This window comes from Hyperolius riggenbachi, chromosome 10, assembly GCF_040937935.1.
Source record: "Hyperolius riggenbachi isolate aHypRig1 chromosome 10, aHypRig1.pri, whole genome shotgun sequence".
NCBI classification, from domain to species: domain Eukaryota; kingdom Metazoa; phylum Chordata; class Amphibia; order Anura; family Hyperoliidae; genus Hyperolius; species Hyperolius riggenbachi.
The window spans coordinates 291,139,506-291,159,981 of record NC_090655.1 but is presented as its reverse complement, the minus strand read 5'-3'; the positions used below and the strand labels follow the sequence as shown (position 1 = coordinate 291,159,981).

At 43.6% G+C, this 20,476-nt stretch overlaps 1 protein-coding gene across 1 annotated transcript in view; it reads right to left on the bottom strand.

The window, feature by feature from the left end:
• Positions 1-20,476, bottom strand: part of LOC137537295 (zinc finger protein 850-like) — an 80,789-nt gene that overhangs the window by 47,953 nt on the left and 12,360 nt on the right. Inside the window, exon 6 of the mRNA XM_068259372.1 lies at positions 2,630-4,502. Coding sequence (XP_068115473.1) covers positions 2,630-4,502 — 1,873 coding nt within the window. The remainder of the gene's footprint in view (positions 1-2,629; positions 4,503-20,476) is intronic.

Sequence of the window (20,476 nt, the reverse complement as noted above, 5' to 3'; positions counted from 1 at the left end):
ACTGGTATTGTTTAGCAAGATATAAATACAGCAACCTCCATGCTCTTCTCACTTCAGTTGTCCTTTAAGCCTACAGGCATTACATAAAGGTTTGGGATATGAAGGAGAAAGCGTATTCTGGCAAATACCACATAATCTATTATTTGATTTCTCTGAGACTTTTTTTTTTTAATATTCTTTTATTTAGGGAAATTGTTTTTTATGCCAACATTATACAATGACAGACATTGTGACTGTATACAGGCTGTATGTGTATATAATGTAACAATACACGTAACATTTCCAGGAAATACATGGGTTCACACTATTAAATCACGGTGACATATAGATAAGCATATTATCTACAGTGACAAGCATGATTGCTATCTAAAGATTGTCAACAGCAGTTGCATTAATAACAACCAAATATACAGAGTATAGCAACATTTCTACAAGGATACAAAAATAATAACATAAAATAAAAAAATGACACAAACACCCCTAGTGTGAACGAGCCCTCATAGTTGGAATTTCTTATCAGTGAGGGTCACACTGTAGCCACTTCCTGTCTGAGTCAGGACTGAGTCACAGTCAGTCACAACATCCACATAGGACTCAACCCTCCTGTGATGATCCAACAGGTTTTTATTGCGTACATGAGCGGTGATATAGCACACAGAAAGCACAACGTTTCGCTGGACTCCCCGAAAAAACGGAACCATCTCTGTGGCCGGCAGGTATTACTTTACATTGCATGAGTCAGGACTGAGTCAGCCACTTACATACCTGATATTTAACTCTTTCAGGCAGAGAAAGAATAAAAGGAACACAGCCTAGCTATTTGTGTGCTTGGCACTGTACATACCCATGTCTATCTCATCATGTCACATGTCACCTCGGCTATCCTTTAACCACTTCCCTACCACAGGCTTTTTCCCCTTCAGGAACAGAGCAATTTTCAAATCACGCTCCTCCCATTCATTCACCAATAACTTTATTGCTACTTATCACACTGAGATGATCTATACATTATTCTTTTGTGGGACAAACTAGGCTTTCCTTTGGGCAGTACTTTTTGTTAAGAATGATTTTATTTATATGCATTTTGCAGGAAAGAAGAAGAAAAAACAATGAAAAAATATTCACCATTTCTCAGCTTCCAGCTATTGTAGTTTAAAAATAAAATGTGTTATTAATGATGAAACAGACACATTGTATTTGCCCATTTGACCCGGTTATTACAACATTTAAATTGTGTGCCTAGTACAATGTGTGGCAATAATATTTTATTTGGAAATAAAGGTGTCTATTTTTCTGATTAGTGTTTTTTTATATTATAATACTAATTCCAAGCCTTTATTTATAAGAGCCACAGTAATATACCCTCATGGCCTACTTATTAAAAAATTCCCTAAGGTAACTATTTATATAAATGTTTTCAATGGTGTATTATTTTGGTAACATATGAGGTGGGGAGGAAGGGGTTAAAAGTAATTAAAAAAATTATTTAATTTTCCTATGGATTATGAGTGTATTAGAGTGTATTTGGATGTATTTTAACTTTTTGGCCAGAAGATGGTGCTACACTGAGTTCCGTGTTGAAAAAATATAGCACGGAACCAAGTGTTTACATTTGTTTCTGTCAGATCTCTTTAATCGGAGCTGCCGGAAGTTCTGAGTCATTGCAGGCACAGTGATCGGGGATGGAAAGAGCTGTTATCTATTCCCCGATCACAGAGGGACAGGATTGCTGCGAATGCAAATGGGAGGCATACGACGATCATAAGCGGCGGCGGTAAGCTAACAGCGCATATCTATTCCCCTGACCCTGAAGTGAGGTTTACAGGGGTATAGATATGCATAGCAAGGGAGCTGAAGTGGTTACAGAGTGTGCCTGGCTGAGCTCCTGTCCATGAATAAGCATGTGTAGTGAGCAGGTGCAGGATATGTATTGCCTGAGGAGCAGTACAAGCTTAGCTTTCCCCGCAGAGCCCCAGTGACTCTGTACTATAGTACAAGCACAAGGCATCCTGCACAGTGTGCTGCACGGGAGGCAGGGGAGCGGAGGTGAGTGGCAGGGCAGAGGTAAATAACAGGCTAGCCTGGCGCTTTTTATAACGGGGGACAGCAGAGCCCGGGTGAAGGGGCTGGAGGCATACTGAAAGGACACAGAGACAGGTGAATGTATACAGAACGTGTCTCTGTGTCCTAATATGAGTTCACAAACCAACTTCGGGTTCTCTTTAACCCTTGCAATGGAATAAATAACCTGACACAGGTAAGTCGACTTAGTACTATATGTAGCCATGTTTTTCTCATCACGTCACTTCAGTTCAGGGAGTTTAATGCTTTACAAACCAATGCACTGAGCAGCATGACTGAGTCCTCGGGATTCTGGGTAAATATCCTGCCATGTGCATCTAGCAAGAGATAATAGGAACCCTGATGGCCAAAACATTTCCCACACTCAGAGCAGTAATAGAGCTTCTCCCAGTGATGAGAGAGGGATAAGCGGAAGTGAACAAGCCTGTTATTGGCTGCTGCACCCCCCTCTCCATCCTCCCTACTGCCTGCTATGCTGGGGAGATGGAGAGCAGTATGCTGTGGCCACTTCAGGTTCACTGGAGGCAAAGCTATCACTGACCCTTACTTATCACCAGTGTGAGATCTCTCATGTTTGACAAGGTGTGATTTCTGTACAAAACATTTCCCACACTCAGCACACGAAAATGGCTTCTCACCAGTGTGACATCTCTCATGTCTGTCAAGATGTGTTTTTCGAGCAAAACATTTCCCACACACAGCACATGAATAAGGCTTCTCACCAGTGTGAGATCTCTCATGTATAATGAGATGTGGCTTTTGTGTAAAGCCTTTCCCACACTCAGTACATGAATACGGCTTCTCACCAGTGTGAGATCTCTCATGTACGACAAGGATTTTTTTGTATCCAAAACATTTCCCGCACTCAGTACATGAATAGGGCTTCTCACCAGTGTGAATTCGCTCATGTCTGACAAGGTCTGGTTTATAAGCGAAACATTTCCCACACACAGTACAAGAATAGGGTTTCTCGCCAGTGTGAGACCTCTCATGACTTACAAGCTGTGATTTCAGTGCAAAACATTTCCCACACTCGGCACATGAATAGGGCTTCTCACCAGTGTGAACTCTCTCGTGTGCGACAAGGTATGATTTCTGTGCAAAGCATTTCCCACACTCAGCACATGAATATGGCTTCTCACCAGTGTGAAATCTCTCATGTCTGACAAGGTCTGGTTTAAGAGCAAAGCATTTCCCACACTCAGAACAAGAATAAGGTTTCTCACCAGTGTGAATTCTCTTATGTTTAACAAGCTCCGATTTCCATACAAAACATTTCCCACACTCAGCACATGAATACGGCTTCTCACCAGTGTGCGATCTCTCATGTTTGACAAGATGCGATTTCTGTCCCATAAATTTTCTGCACTCAGCAGATGAATAGATCAACTCACCAGTGTGAACTGTCTCATGTCTGACAAGGCTTCCTTTAGTTCCAAAACATTTCCCACACTCAGCACATGAATACGGCTTCTCACCAGTGTGAGTTCTCTCATGTAGAACAAGCTTTGTTTTCTGTCCAAAACATTTCCCACACTCAGCACATGAATAGGGCTTCTCACCACTGTGAATTATCCCATGCCTAACAAGGCCTTCTTTAGTTCCAAAACATTTTCCACACTCAGCACATGAATAGGGCTTATCTCCTGTGTGGGATCTCTCATGTGTCACAAGTTGTGATTTATATACAAAACATTTCCCACACTCAGCACAAGAATAGAGCTTCTCACCAGTGTGAGATCTCTCATGTGTCACAAGATGTGATTTATTAACAAAACATTCCCCACACTCGGCACATGAATAGGGCATCTCTTCATTGTGAGATTTCTCATGGGTGACAAGTTGTGATCTATAAACAAAACATTTCCCACACTCAGCACATGAATAGGGCATGTATTCAGTGTGAGAAATCTCATGTGTGATAAGTTCTGATTTACATACAAAACATTTCCCACACTCAGCACATGAATAGGGCTTCTCACCAGTGTGATATCTCTCATGCCTGACAAGATGTGATTTCTGAAAAAAACATTTCCCACACTCAGCACATGAATAGGGCTTCTCACCAGTGTGATATCTCTCATGTATAACAAGGTGTGATTTCCATAAAAAACGTAGCCCACACTCAGCACATGAATAGGGCTTCTCTCCAGAGTGAGATCTCTCATGTCTGACAAGCTGTGATTTCCGCACAAAACATTTCCCACACGTGGAACAGGAATGAGACCCTCCAGCAGAGGGAGAGCTGTGCTGGGTATGAGGCCCCTCAGGGTTAGACAGGTGAGGAGAGTCTGGGGGAATATTTGGGGTCACCAGGATATCTGCAGGAGACTCTTGTCCAGTGACATCATCATCCGTTGTACAGTCTGTGGATACAGAGAGACGAGTCTCTGAGAGGTTCCTGATGCCGGGACTCCTCGCTGCAAATAGAGAAACATCATCACTTCCTGTTAGAGAATTCTGAGGGGAGGAGCAATTATCATTAGGGAGGGTCAGTGAGCTGTCGAAAATTCACAAATGCACCAAATGTAGCAGCTGTATAACTTTACATATAATTTGCACCATCGTAGAATTATGAGCAAGTCACTGACCATCACTAGTTATCAGCCTGACAGAGAACTGCAGAAGGTTTTGCTCACTACAGGCGGCCAATCACAGGGCAATAACTATGCCTTGCATGAAAATATCATGTAGCTAGGAATTCAGACAATCAAATGCATTTCCTGTTGTGTGATCACAAACCAGTTTTTACGGCATATTTTATGACATTTTTTATTAATGTTTTGAAATAAATTCTAGCAAGACTGTATGCTTAGGCGCATGAGTTGTTGAAATATACATGGAAAGCAGTAAATTGTAGAGCTTGATGAGACAATGGCAGCAATGTGTTACTCCTGTGACAACAGACCTCTATGTACTTATAGCAAGAGATCTGTGTTATGTTTGTAGAGCAATGTGGTGTCACTTACACATTCTTATTACCATTGTATCCTCGTGTCACTCATATGCCCCTTGTAATGTCCATTTATCTCTCTCTTGTCCCCAATTGTGCAAATAAAGATATTGTGACGTTACACAACACTAAATTACAGGAGCTGCGAGGTGGAGGAATTATCTATTTATGTCATGGAGATCCCAAACCACTAATACTGCTGTAGCTGGATATAAATATAAAAATACACAGAGTAGTCGAAAAATTAGACACACCCCTTATTTGAAAGTCAACCAATCCAAGAGTGACGTAGAGTGATGTAGCAATGCAGATACACCTACAGTGATGTGAAAAACTATTTGCCCCCTTCCTGATTTCTTATTCTTTTGCATGTTTGTCACACTTACATTTTTCTGCTCATCAAAAACCGTTACTATTAGTCAAAGATAACATAATTGAACACAAAATGCAGTTTTAAATGATGTTTTTTATTATTTAGTGAGAAAAAAAACTCAAAATCTACATGGCCCTGTGTGAAAAAGTGATTGCCCCCCTTGTTAAAAAAATAACTTAACTGTGGTTTATCACACCTGAGTTCAATTTCTGTAGTCACCCCCAGGCCTGATTACTGCCACACCTGTTTCAATCAAGAAATCACTTAACCTCCTTGCCGGTTATCCCGGACTCAGCTCGGGGTAACCTGCGTAGGAGGATTTCTCAGGCCCCGCTGGGCCGATTTTCAAATTTTTTTTATTGCACGCTGCTAGCACTTTGCTAGCTGCGTACGTATCCCGATCGCCGCCGATTCGCCACTACCCGCCCATGGTAGAGCTGGGTATAGGCCACTGTCTGTTCCCAGACAGCATATAGAGCATTATATGGACACATGATAGAGCCAGGTATAGGCCACGGTCTGTACCCATACAGCATATAGAGCTTTATATGGACACATGATAGAGCCAGGTATAGGCCACGGTCTATTCCCAGACAACATATAGAGCTTTATATGGACACATGGTAGAGCTGGGTATAGGCCACTGTCTGTTCCCAGACAGCATATAGAGCTTTATATGGACACACGATAGAGCCAGGTATAGGCCACGGTCTGTACCCATACAGCATATAGAGCTTTATATGGACACATGATAGAGCCAGGTATAGGCCACGGTCTATTCCCAGACAACATATAGAGCTTTATATGGACACATGATAGAGCCAGGTATAGGCCACGGTCTATTCCCAGACAGCATATAGAGCTTTCTATGGACACATGATAGAGCCAGGTATAGGCCACGGTCTATTCCCAGACAGCATATAGAGCTTTCTATGGACACATGATAGAGCCAGGTATAGGCCACGGTCTATTCCCAGACAGCATATAGTGCTTTATATGGACACATGATAGAGCCAGGTATAGGCCACGGTCTATTCCCAGACAGCATATAGAGCTTTCTATGGACACATGACAGAGCCAGGTATAGGCCACTGTCTGTTCCCAGACAGCATATAGTGCTTTATATGGACACATGATAGAGCCAGGTATAGGCCACGGTCTGTTCCCAGACAGCATATAGAGCTTTATATGGACACATGGTAGAGCTGGGTATAGGCCACGGTCTATTCCCAGACAGCCTATAGAGCTTTATATGGACACATGATAGAGCCAGGTATAGGCCACTGTCTGTTCCCAGACAGCATATAGAGCTTTACATGGACACATGATAGAGCCAGGTATAGGCCACTGTCTGTTCCCAGACAGCATAGAGCTTTATATGGACACATGATAGAGCCAGGTATAGGCCACGGTCTGTTCCCAGACAGCATATAGAGCTTTATATGGACACATGATAGAGCCGGGTATAGGCCACAGTCTATTCCCAGACAGCATATAGAGCTTTATATGGACACATGATAGAGCCAGGTATAGGCCACGGTCTGTTCCCAGACAGCATATAGAGCTTTATTTGGACACATGATAGAGCCGGGTATAGGCCACAGTCTATTCCCAGACATCATATAGAGCTTTATATGGACACATGATAGAGCCGGGTATAGGCCACGGTCTATTCCCAGACAGCATATAGAGCTTTATATGGACACATGATAGAGCCAGGTATAGGCCACGGTCTATTCCCAGACAGTTTATAGAGCTTTATATGGACACATGATAGAGCCAGGTATAGGCCACGGTCTGTTCCCAGACAGCATCTAGAGCTTTATATGGACACATGATAGAGCCAGGTATAGGCCACGGTCTGTTCCCAGACAGCATATAGAGCTTTATATGGACACATGATAGAGCCAGGTATAGGCCACGGTCTGTTCCCAGACAGCATATAGTGCTTTATATGGACACATGATAGAGCCAGGTATAGGCCACGGTCTGTTCCCAGACAGCATATAGAGCTTTATATGGACACATGATAGAGCTGGGTATAGGCCACTGTCTGTTCCCAGACAGCATATAGAGCATTATATGGACACATGATAGAGCCGGGTATAGGCCACGGTCTATTCCCAGACAGCATATAGAGCTTTATATGGACACATGATAGAGCCAGGTATAGGCCACGGTCTGTTCCCAGACAGCATATAGAGCTTTATATGGACACATGATAGAGCTGGGTATAGGCCACTGTCTGTTCCCAGACAGCATATAGAGCATTATATGGACACATGATAGAGCCGTGTATAGGCCACGGTCTATTCCCAGACAGCATATAGAGCTTTATATGGACACATGATAGAGCCAGGTATAGGCCACGGTCTGTTCCCAGACAGCATATAGAGCTTTATATGGACACATGATAGAGCCAGGTATAGGCCACGGTCTGTTCCCAGACAGCATATAGAGCTTTATATGGACACATGATAGAGCTGGGTATAGGCCACTGTCTGTTCCCAGACAGCATATAGAGCATTATATGGACACATGATAGAGCCGGGTATAGGCCACGGTCTATTCCCAGACAGCATATAGAGCTTTATATGGACACATGATAGAGCCAGGTATAGGCCACGGTCTGTTCCCACACAGCATATAGTGCTTTATATGCACACATGATAGAGCCAGGTATAGGCCACGGTCTATTCCCAGACAGCATATAGAGCTTTATATGGACACATGATAGAGCTGGGTATAGGCCACTGTCTGTTCCCAGACAGCATATAGAGCTTTATATGGACACATGATAGAGCCAGGTATAGGCCACGGTCTGTTCCCAGACAGCATATAGAGCTTTATATGGACACATGATAGAGCCAGGTATAGGCCACTGTCTGTTCCCAGACAGCATATAGAGCATTATATGGACACATGATAGAGCTGGGTATAGGCCACGGTCTGTTCCCAGACAACATATAGTGCTTTATATGGACACATGATAGAGCTGGGTATAGGCCACTGTCTGTTCCCAGACAGCATATAGAGCTTTACATGGACACATGATAGAGCCAGGTATAGGCCACTGTCTGTTCCCAGACAGCATATAGAGCTTTATATGGACACATGATAGAGCCGGGTATAGGCCACGGTCTGTTCCCAGACAGCATATAGAGCTTTATATGGACACATGATAGAGCCGGGTATAGGCCACAGTCTATTCCCAGACAGCATATAGAGCTTTATATGGACACATGATAGAGCCAGGTATAGGCCACGGTCTATTCCCAGACAGCATATAGAGCTTTATATGGACACATGATAGAGCCAGGTATAGGCCACGGTCTGTTCCCAGACAGCATCTAGAGCTTTATATGGACACATGATAGAGCCAGGTATAGGCCACGGTCTGTTCCCAGACAGCATATAGAGCTTTATATGGACACATGATAGAGCCAGGTATAGGCCACGGTCTGTTCCCAGACAGCATATAGAGCTTTATATGGACACATGATAGAGCTAGGTATAGGCCACGGTCTATTCCCAGACAGCATATAGAGCTTTATATGGACACATGAAAGAGCTGGGTATAGGCCACGGTCTGTTCCCAGACAGCATATAGAGCTTTATATGGACACATGATAGAGCCAGGTATAGGCCACGGTCTGTTCCCAGACAGCTTATAGAGCTTTATATGGACACATGATAGAGCCAGGTATAGGCCACGGTCTGTTCCCAGACAGCATATAGAGCTTTATATGGACACATGATAGAGCCAGGTATAGGCCATGGTCTGTTCCCAGACAGCATATAGAGCTTTATATGGACACATGATAGAGCTGGGTATAGGCCACGGTCTGTTCCCAGACAGCATATAGAGCTTTATATGGACACATGATAGAGCCAGGTATAGGCCACGGTCTGTTCCCAGACAGCATATAGAGCTTTATATGGACACATGATAGAGCCAGGTATAGGCCATGGTCTGTTCCCAGACAGCATATAGAGCTTTATATGGACACATGATAGAGCTGGGTATAGGCCACGGTCTGTTCCCAGACAGCATATAGAGCTTTATATGGACACATGATAGAGCCAGGTATAGGCCACGGTCTGTTCCCAGACAGCATATAGAGCTTTATATGGACACATGATATAGCCAGGTATAGGCCACGGTCTGTTCCCAGACAGCATATAGAGCTTTACATGGACACATGATAGAGCCAGGTATAGGCCACTGTCTGTTCCCAGACAGCATAGAGCTTTATATGGACACATGATAGAGCCGGGTATAGGCCACGGTCTGTTCCCAGACAGCATATAGAGCTTTATATGGACACATGATAGAGCCGGGTATAGGCCACAGTCTATTCCCAGACAGCATATAGAGCTTTATATGGACACATGATAGAGCCAGGTATAGGCCATGGTCTGTTCCCAGACAGCATATAGAGCTTTATATGGACACATGATAGAGCCGGGTATAGGCCACAGTCTATTCCCAGACAGCATATAGAGCTTTATATGGACACATGATAGAGCCGGGTATAGGCCACGGTCTATTCCCAGACAGCATATAGAGCTTTATATGGACACATGATAGAGCCAGGTATAGGCCACGGTCTATTCCCAGACAGCATATAGAGCTTTATATGGACACATGATAGAGCCAGGTATAGGCCACGGTCTGTTCCCAGACAGCATCTAGAGCTTTATATGGACACATGATAGAGCCAGGTATAGGCCACGGTCTGTTCCCAGACAGTATATAGAGCTTTATATGGACACATGATAGAGCCAGGTATAGGCCACGGTCTGTTCCCAGACAGCATATAGTGCTTTATATGGACACATGATAGAGCCAGGTATAGGCCACGGTCTGTTCCCAGACAGCATATAGAGCTTTATATGGACACATGATAGAGCTGGGTATAGGCCACTGTCTGTTCCCAGACAGCATATAGAGCATTATATGGACACATGAGAGAGCCGGGTATAGGCCACGGTCTATTCCCAGACAGCATATAGAGCTTTATATGGACACATGATAGAGCCAGGTATAGGCCACGGTCTGTTCCCAGACAGCATATAGAGCTTTATATGGACACATGATAGAGCCAGGTATAGGCCACGGTCTGTTCCCAGACAGCATCTAGAGCTTTATATGGACACATGATAGAGCCAGGTATAGGCCACGGTCTGTTCCCAGACAGCATATAGAGCTTTATATGGACACATGATAGAGCTGGGTATAGGCCACTGTCTGTTCCCAGACAGCATATAGAGCATTATATGGACACATGATAGAGCCGGGTATAGGCCACGGTCTATTCCCAGACAGCATATAGAGCTTTATATGGACACATGATAGAGCCAGGTATAGGCCACGGTCTGTTCCCAGACAGCATATAGAGCTTTATATGGACACATGATAGAGCCAGGTATAGGCCACGGTCTGTTCCCAGACAGCATATAGAGCTTTATATGGACACATGATAGAGCTGGGTATAGGCCACTGTCTGTTCCCAGACAGCATATAGAGCATTATATGGACACATGATAGAGCCGGGTATAGGCCACGGTCTATTCCCAGACAGCATATAGAGCTTTATATGGACACATGATAGAGCCAGGTATAGGCCACGGTCTGTTCCCACACAGCATATAGTGCTTTATATGGACACATGATAGAGCCAGGTATAGGCCACGGTCTATTCCCAGACAGCATATAGAGCTTTATATGGACACATGATAGAGCCAGGTATAGGCCACTGTCTGTTCCCAGACAGCATATAGTGCTTTATATGGACACATGATAGAGCCAGGTATAGGCCACTGTCTGTTCCCAGACAGCATATAGAGCTTTATATGGACACATGATAGAGCCAGGTATAGGCCACTGTCTGTTCCCAGACAGCATATAGAGCTTTATATGGACACATGATAGAGCCGGGTATAGGCCACGGTCTATTCCCAGACAGCATATAGAGCTTTATATGGACACATGATAGAGCCAGGTATAGGCCACGGTCTGTTCCCAGACAGCATCTAGAGCTTTATATGGACACATGATAGAGCCAGGTATAGGCCACGGTCTATTCCCAGACAGCATATAGAGCTTTATATGGACACATGATAGAGCCAGGTATAGGCCACGGTCTATTCCCAGACAGCATATAGAGCTTCATATGGACACATGATAGAGCTGGGTATAGGCCACTGTCTGTTCCCAGACAGCATATAGAGCTTTATATGGACACATGATAGAGCCAGGTATAGGCCACGGTCTGTTCCCAGACAGCATATAGAGCTTTATATGGACACATGATAGAGCCAGGTATAGGCCACGGTCTGTTCCCAGACAGCATATAGAGCTTTATATGGACACATGATAGAGCCAGGTATAGGCCACTGTCTGTTCCCAGACAGCATATAGAGCTTTATATGGACACATGATAGAGCCAGGTATAGGCCACTGTCTGTTCCCAGACAGCAAATAGAGCTTTATATGGACACATGATAGAGCCAGGTATAGGCCGCTGTCTGTTCCCAGACAGCATAGAGCTTTATATGGACACATGATAGAGCCGGGTATAGGCCACGGTCTGATCCCAGACAGCATATAGAGCTTTATATGGACACATGATAGAGCCAGGTATAGGCCACAGTCAATTCCCAGACAGCATATAGTGCTTTATATGGACACATGATAGAGCCGGGTATAGGCCACGGTCTGTTCCCAGACAGCATATAGAGCTTTATATGGACACATGATAGAGCCGGGTATAGGCCACGGTCTATTCCCAGACAGAATATAGAGCTTTATATGGACACATGATAGAGCCAGGTATAGGCCACGGTCTGTTCCCAGACAGCATCTAGAGCTTTATATGGACACATGATAGAGCCAGGTATAGGCCACGGTCTATTCCCAGACAGCATATAGAGCTTTATATGGACACATGATAGAGCCAGGCATAGGCCACGGTCTATTCCCAGACAGCATATAGAGCTTTATATGGACACATGATAGAGCTGGGTATAGGCCACTGTCTGTTCCCAGACAGCATATAGAGCTTTATATGGACACATGATAGAGCCGGGTATAGGCCACTGTCTGTTCCCAGACAGCATATAGAGCTTTATATGGACACATGATAGAGCCAGGTATAGGCCACTGTCTGTTCCCAGACAGCATATAGAGCTTTATATGGACACATGATAGAGCCAGGTATAGGCCACTGTCTGTTCCCAGACAGCATATAGAGCTTTATATGGACACATGATAGAGCCGGGTATAGGCCACGGTCTGTTCCCAGATGGCATATAGAGCTTTATATGGACACATGATAGAACCAGGTATAGGCCACGGTCTATTCCCAGACAGCATATAGAGCTTTATATGGACACATGATAGAGCCAGGTATAGGCCACGGTCTATTCCCAGACAGCATATAGAGCTTTATATGGACACATGATAGAGCCAGGTATAGGCCACGGTCTATTCCCAGAGAGCATATAGTGCTTTATATGGACACATGATAGAGCCAGGTATAGGCCACGGTCTATTCCCAGACAGCATATAGAGCTTTATATGGACACATGATAGAGCCAGGTATAGGCCACGGTCTATTCCCAGAGAGCATATAGTGCTTTATATGGACACATGATAGAGCCGGGTATAGGCCACGGTCTATTCCCAGACAGCCTATAGAGCTTTATATGGACACATGATAGAGCCAGGTATAGGCCACGGTCTATTCCCAGACAGCATATAGTGCTTTATATGGACACATGATAGAGCTGGGTATAGGCCACTGTCTGTTCCCAGACAGCATATAGTGCTTTATATGGACACATGATAGAGCCAGGTATAGGCCACAGTCTATTCCCAGACAGCATATAAAGCTTTATATGGACACATGATAGAGCCAGGTATAGGCCACGGTCTATTCCCAGACAGCATATAGAGCATTATATGGACACATGATAGAGCCGGGTATAGGCCACGGTCTATTCCCAGACAGCATATAGAGCTTTATATGGACACATGATAGAGCTGGGTATAGGCCACTGTCTGTTCCCAGACAGCATATAGAGCATTATATGGACACATGATAGAGCCGGGTATAGGCCACGGTCTATTCCCAGACAGCATATAGAGCTTTATATGGACACATGATAGAGCTGGGTATAGGCCACTGTCTATTCCCAGACAGCATATAGAGCTTTATATGGACACATGATAGAGCCAGGTATAGGCCACGGTCTATTCCCAGACAGCATATAGTGCTTTATATGGACACATGATAGAGCTGGGTATAGGCCACAGTCTATTCCCAGACAGCATATAGAGCATTATATGGACACATGATAGAGCCAGGTATAGGCCACGGTCTATTCCCAGACAGCATATAGAGCTTTATATGGACACATGATAGAGCTGGGTATAGGCCACGGTCTATTCCCAGACAGCATATAGAGCTTTATATGGACACATGATAGAGCTGGGTATAGGCCACGGTCTGTTCCCAGACAGCATATAGAGCTTTATATGGACACATGATAGAGCCGGGTATAGGCCACGGTCTATTCCCAGACAGCATATAGAGCTTTATATGGACACATGATAGAGCTGGGTATAGGCCACGGTCTATTCCCAGACAGCATATAGTGCTTTATATGGACACATGATAGAGCTAGGTATAGGCCACGGTCTATTCCCAGACAGCATATAGAGCTTTATATGGACACATGATAGAGCCAGGTATAGGCCACGGTCTATTCCCAGAGAGCATATAGTGCTTTATATGGACACATGATAGAGCCAGGTATAGGCCACGGTCTATTCCCAGACAGCATATAGAGCTTTATATGGACACATGATAGAGCCAGGTATAGGCCACGGTCTATTCCCAGACAGCATATAGAGCATTATATGGACACATGATAGAGCCGGGTATAGGCCACGGTCTATTCCCAGACAGCATATAGAGCTTTATATGGACACATGATAGAGCTGGGTATAGGCCACTGTCTGTTCCCAGACAGCATATAGAGCTTTATATGGACACATGATAGAGCCGGGTATAGGCCACGGTCTATTCCCAGACAGCATATAGAGCTTTATATGGACACATGATAGAGCCGAGTATAGGCCACGGTCTATTCCCAGACAGCATATAGAGCTTTATATGGACACATGATAGAGCCAGGTATAGGCCACGGTCTATTCCCAGAGAGCATATAGTGCTTTATATGGACACATGATAGAGCCGGGTATAGGCCACGGTCTATTCCCAGACAGCATATAGAGCTTTATATGGACACATGATAGAGCCAGGTATAGGCCACGGTCTGTTCCCAGACAGCATATAGAGCTTTATATGGACACATGATAGAGCCAGGTATAGGCCACGGTCTATTCCCAGACAGCATATAGTGCTTTATATGGACACATGATAGAGCCAGGTATAGGCCACGGTCTATTCCCAGAGAGCATATAGTGCTTTATATGGACACATGATAGAGCCGGGTATAGGCCACGGTCTATTCCCAGACAGCATATAGAGCTTTATATGGACACATGATAGAGCCAGGTATAGGCCACGGTCTGTTCCCAGACAGCATATAGAGCTTTATATGGACACATGATAGAGCCAGGTATAGGCCACGGTCTATTCCCAGACAGCATATAGAGCTTTATATGGACACATGATAGAGCCAGGTATAGGCCACGGTCTATTCCCAGACAGCATATAGTGCTTTATATGGACACATGATAGAGCCAGGTATAGGCCACAGTCTATTCCCAGACAGCATATAGTACTTTATATGGACACATGATAGAGCTGGGTATAGGCCACGGTCTGTTCCCAGACAGCATATAGAGATTTATATGGACACATGATAGAGCCAGGTATAGGCCATGGTCTATTCCCAGACAGCATATAGAGCTTTATATGGACACATGATAGAGCCAGGTATAGGCCATGGTCTATTCCCAGACAGCATATAGTGCTTTATATGGACACATGATAGAGCCAGGTATAGGGCACGGTCTATTCCCAGACAGCATATAGAGCTTTATATGGACACATGATAGAGCCAGGTATAGGCCACGGTCTGTTCCCAGACAGCATATAGAGCTTTATATGGACACATGATAGAGCCAGGTATAGGCCACGGTCTATTCCCAGACAGCATATAGAGCTTTATATGGACACATGGTAGAGCCAGGTATAGGCCATGGTCTGTTCCCAGACAGCATATAGTGCTTTATATGGACACATGATAGAGCTGGGTATAGGCCACTGTCTGTTCCCAGACAGCATATAGAGCTTTATATGGACATATGATAGAGCCAGGTATAGGCCACGGTCTATTCCCAGACAGCATATAGTGCTTTATATGGACACATGATAGAGCCAGGTATAGGCCACGGTCTGTTCCCAGACAGCATATAGAGCTTTATATGGACACATGATAGAGCCAGGTATAGGCCACGGTCTATTCCCAGACAGCATATAGAGCTTTATATGGACACATGATAGAGCCAGGTATAGGCCACGGTCTGTTCCCAGACAGGATATAGAGCTTTATATGGACACAAAAGGAATTAATATAAACTGCAAGCATAAAGTATAAGGTAACTTACCTCCGTGGGTCAAGCAATAGGTTTGAGCGCCTCTGTGTCAGTATGAAGTGAGACTTGCTTTAAATGGGAAGAGAGGTTAAACTGACAGGACTGAAGTCCAATCAGGAAATGTTTGGTAACAGGAAGTATTTGGTAACAGGAGGTGTGACTAACTTTGCACAGGAAGTGAATCTCTCCAGTGGGATAGTTACGAAATTCCCAGCAGTGGCTGGGATGTGGGATAACCAGCAATGGCTGGATAGTGTAATGGTCAAGGGCTCTGCCTCTGACACAGGCGACCTGGGTTCAAAACCCGGCTCCGCCAGTTCAGCACTTTTTTGTGGCAGCTAGACAATTCATGTAACTTTTAGCCATGGATGTTCGTATAAAGATGTCACTGGGTGTGCACATGTATACATACGGATTCAGGTGTAAAACGGTAAAAATGGTAAAATATAACAGTATGAGTGTTTTTTAAAAACCATATAAACATGCCAACAGTATATAATAAAAGTATACATGAGATAGAGCATAAGGGGCCGCCAATGATAAAAATGCTAACACAATGTTATTATAAAAATGTGGGTAATGATGATATAAATAAATAATAAAAAATAAATATATATATAAAAAACATAGACGTATAAAAGTAACATATATAAATATTGACATTAATCATAAAAGGGGTCAAGAGTAAGAAAGATATAAAAGAGAGGACCATTAAAAGCATAAAAAAGGTTTGGAGTATAGATGGAGCTATTTACCTATAATTAAACACTTTTTTCATTTGCAGGAAACCATTACGACCAACAAACAGGCACAGCCATGGGTAGCTCATTTGCCCCTTCATATGCAAATCTAGCAATGGGCTACCTAGAATTTCTAAAATTCACTCCTGACAACCCCTTTTCAAACATAATTTTTTACCGCCGCTATATTATTATTATTATTATTATTGATTTATAAAGCGCCAACATATTAGGTGGCGCTGTACTAAGTAAGAAACAATCGTGGGGTACATAATAATACAGACAATGCTATACACCAAAATACAAGATACATAATTAGTGAAAAAATACAAAGAATGATACAAAAGCAAATTATAGAATTGGTAATGACAGAGATAACATTAACATGATTAATAAAATGTATGATGGTTACCAAGACACAAAAGGGGGAGAGAACCCTGCCCTTGCGGGCTTACAATCTAAAGGGAATGGGAGGAAACAAGAGGAGGGGTAGTATGCAAAAAATATATAGAGGCTGTGTGTTTTAGGACACCTAGTAGGAGTGCAATTTGGTCTTGGGACAAAGGGAAGTGGCCTAAGGTAGCGCATATGCCTTTCGGAACAAGTGTGTTTTTAGAGAGCGTTTAAAGGCAACAAAGGTTGGCGAGTGACGGATGTGTTGTGGGAGGGCATTCCAGAGGAGGGGTGAAGCGCGTGCGAAGTCTTGTAAGCGGGAATGTGAGGAGGTGATTCTAGAGGAGGACAACAGAAGATCATGTGCCGATCTGAGATTGCGATTGGGTTTGTATCTGGAGATTAGTGAGGATATGTACCGGGGAGAGAGATTGTGGAGAGCTTTGTAGGTTAGGGTTAGGAGTTTGAACTGAATCCTCTGGTTAATTGGCAGCCAGTGAAGAGCTTGACAGAGAGGAGCAGCAGAGGAAGATCGAGAAGAAAGATGAATGAGACGAGCAGCTGAGTTCAGTACCGACTGGAGCGGGGCCAGTTTGTTAGACGGTAGTCCACAAAGTAGTATGTTGCAGTAGTCCAGACGAGATATTATAAGAGCATGTATTAACATTTTAGTTGTGTCTTGAGTGAGAAAAGGTCGGATGCAAGATATATTTTTGAGTTGGAGATGATAAGAGCTGGTTAGAGAGTGAACATGAGGAATAAAAGAGAGAGATGAGTCTAATCTCACCCCCAAGCACCGAGCTTTGGGAATTGAAGTTATGGGAGTGTTATTAACATTTATTGTTACTTCAGGCAGGGAGGTGGACAGAGACGGTCGAAAAATTATTAGTTCAGTTTTACTCATATTAAGTTTTAGGAAGCGAGAGGACATGAAGGAGGATATAGCAGACAAGCAGTCAGGAACACGTTTAAGGAGGGAGTTAAGATCTGGGGCAGAGAGGTACAGTTGTGTATCGTCTGCATAGAGGTGGTATTGAAACCCGAATGAGTTGATTAAATCACCAAGACCGTGCATGTAGATGGAAAAGAGGAGAGGACCAAGGACAGAGCCTTGGGGAACCCCGACAGACAAAGCATGAGGAGAAGAGATTTGATCTGAGTAGGAGACTGTGAAGGACCTTCCAGAGAGGTAGGAAGATAACCATGTGAGAGTGAGGCCCTTTATTCCTACATTTGAAAGTATTTGTAGGATTAAGGTGTGGTCGACAGTATCAAATGCTGATGACAGGTCAAGAAGGATGAGTATGGAAAATTATATCGACGACCTAATCTTTATCTGGCAAGGTGACCCCACACGCACTAATTTATTTTTAGAATTCCTTAACACCAACCCTGCCGGACTCCAATTTACCTGTCAATATAACCATAATTCCATAGAATATTTAGATCTCCTACTGTTCACTGATTCCATCCACATCAAAACCAAAACCCACTTTAAAAAGGTAGATGCTAACAATTACATCCACTTTGACAGTCATCATCACCGCCCATGGACAACCAACACACCCTACAGCCAATACAGACGCATTCACCGTAACTGCACAGACATTAAGAACTTCCATGACCAATCCAGAATACTTACAGGCAAATTCACTGACCGTAACTATCCACGCAAACTCCTGAAAGATGCCAAACACAGGGCCATGAATACCCGTCAACCAGCCCAGACCCAACCCACACAATCAGCCAACCCCTCTGCCCTTTTTCCAAGGTTTATCACCAAATTCAGTATGCAACATAGTGCTATCAGAACCATCCTTAAGTCAAGGTGGGAAATCCTACAGCAGGATCCTTATCTACTCAACACATTACCAAAAAATCCAACACTTACCTTTCGGAGGGCTCCCAACCTCCGGAACCTATTAGCCCCCAGCAGACTGAAAATGATCCAACCCAGTGAACCAAGCCACCACACCAACTCACTACTCCTAGGATCACGGGCTTGTCAAAAGTCCCACTGCCAGGCCTGTTCCTTTATAACCCAAACAGATTCCTTTCAATCATTTACCACCAATACTCATTACACAATCAAACAAAACATCACCTGTGAAACCAAAAATGTAATATACCTAATATCATGCCCCTGCAAACTGCAATATGTCGGACGGACCACCCAGACCACCAGAATTGGGCAACACAAAAGGAACATCATTAATAATTATGCACTCCACACTGTTTCCTGGCACTTTGGCACCCATCCCCAAAACAACCCACACCTATTCACTATCACTCTGATTGAATCTCTACCCCCCAACACCACTAACGTTATTGAGACTTTGCGGCATAGGGAGACGATGTGGATACAGATCCTCAAAAACCGAACACCAACAGGGCTAAATGAGGTCTTAGAAAAAGTATTTTGATCCCACCTCCCAAGTGTTTTTAATTATAGGTAAATAGCTCCATCTATACTCCAAACCTTTTTTATGCTTTTAATGGTCCTCTCTTTTATATCTTTCTTACTCTTGACCCCTTTTATGATTAATGTCAATATTTATATATGTTACTTTTATACGTCTATGTTTTTTTTTTATATATATTTTTTTCTTATTTATTTATTTCATCACTACCCACATTTTTATAACAACATTGTGTTAGCATTTTTATCATTGGCGGCCCCTTATGCTCTATCTCATGTATACTTTTATTATATACTGTTGGCATGTTTATATGGTTTTTAAAAAAAATACTGTTTTATATTTTACCATTTTTACACCTGAATCTATATGTATACATGTGCACACCCAGTGACATCTTTATACGAACATCCATGGCTAAAAGTTACATGAATTGTCTAGCTGCCACAAAAAAGTGCTGAACTGGTGGAGCCGGGTTTTGAACCCGGGTCGCCTGTGTCAGAGGCAGAGCCCTTGACCATTACACTATCCAGCCATTGCTGGTTATCCCACATCCCAGCCACTGCTGGGAATTTCGTAACTATCCCACTGGAGAGATTCACTTCCTGTGCAAAGTTAGTCACACCTCCTGTTACCAAATACTTCCTGTTACCAAACATTTCCTGATTGGACTTCAGTCCTGTCAGTTTAACCTCTCTTCCCATTTAAAGCAAGCCTCACTTCATACTGACACAGAGGCGCTCAAACCTATTGCTTGACCCACGGAGGTAAGTTACCTTATACTTTATGCTTGCAGTTTATATTAATTCCTTTTGTGTCCATATAAAGCTCTATATCCTGTCTGGGAACAGACCGTGGCCTATACCTGGCTCTATCATGTGTCCA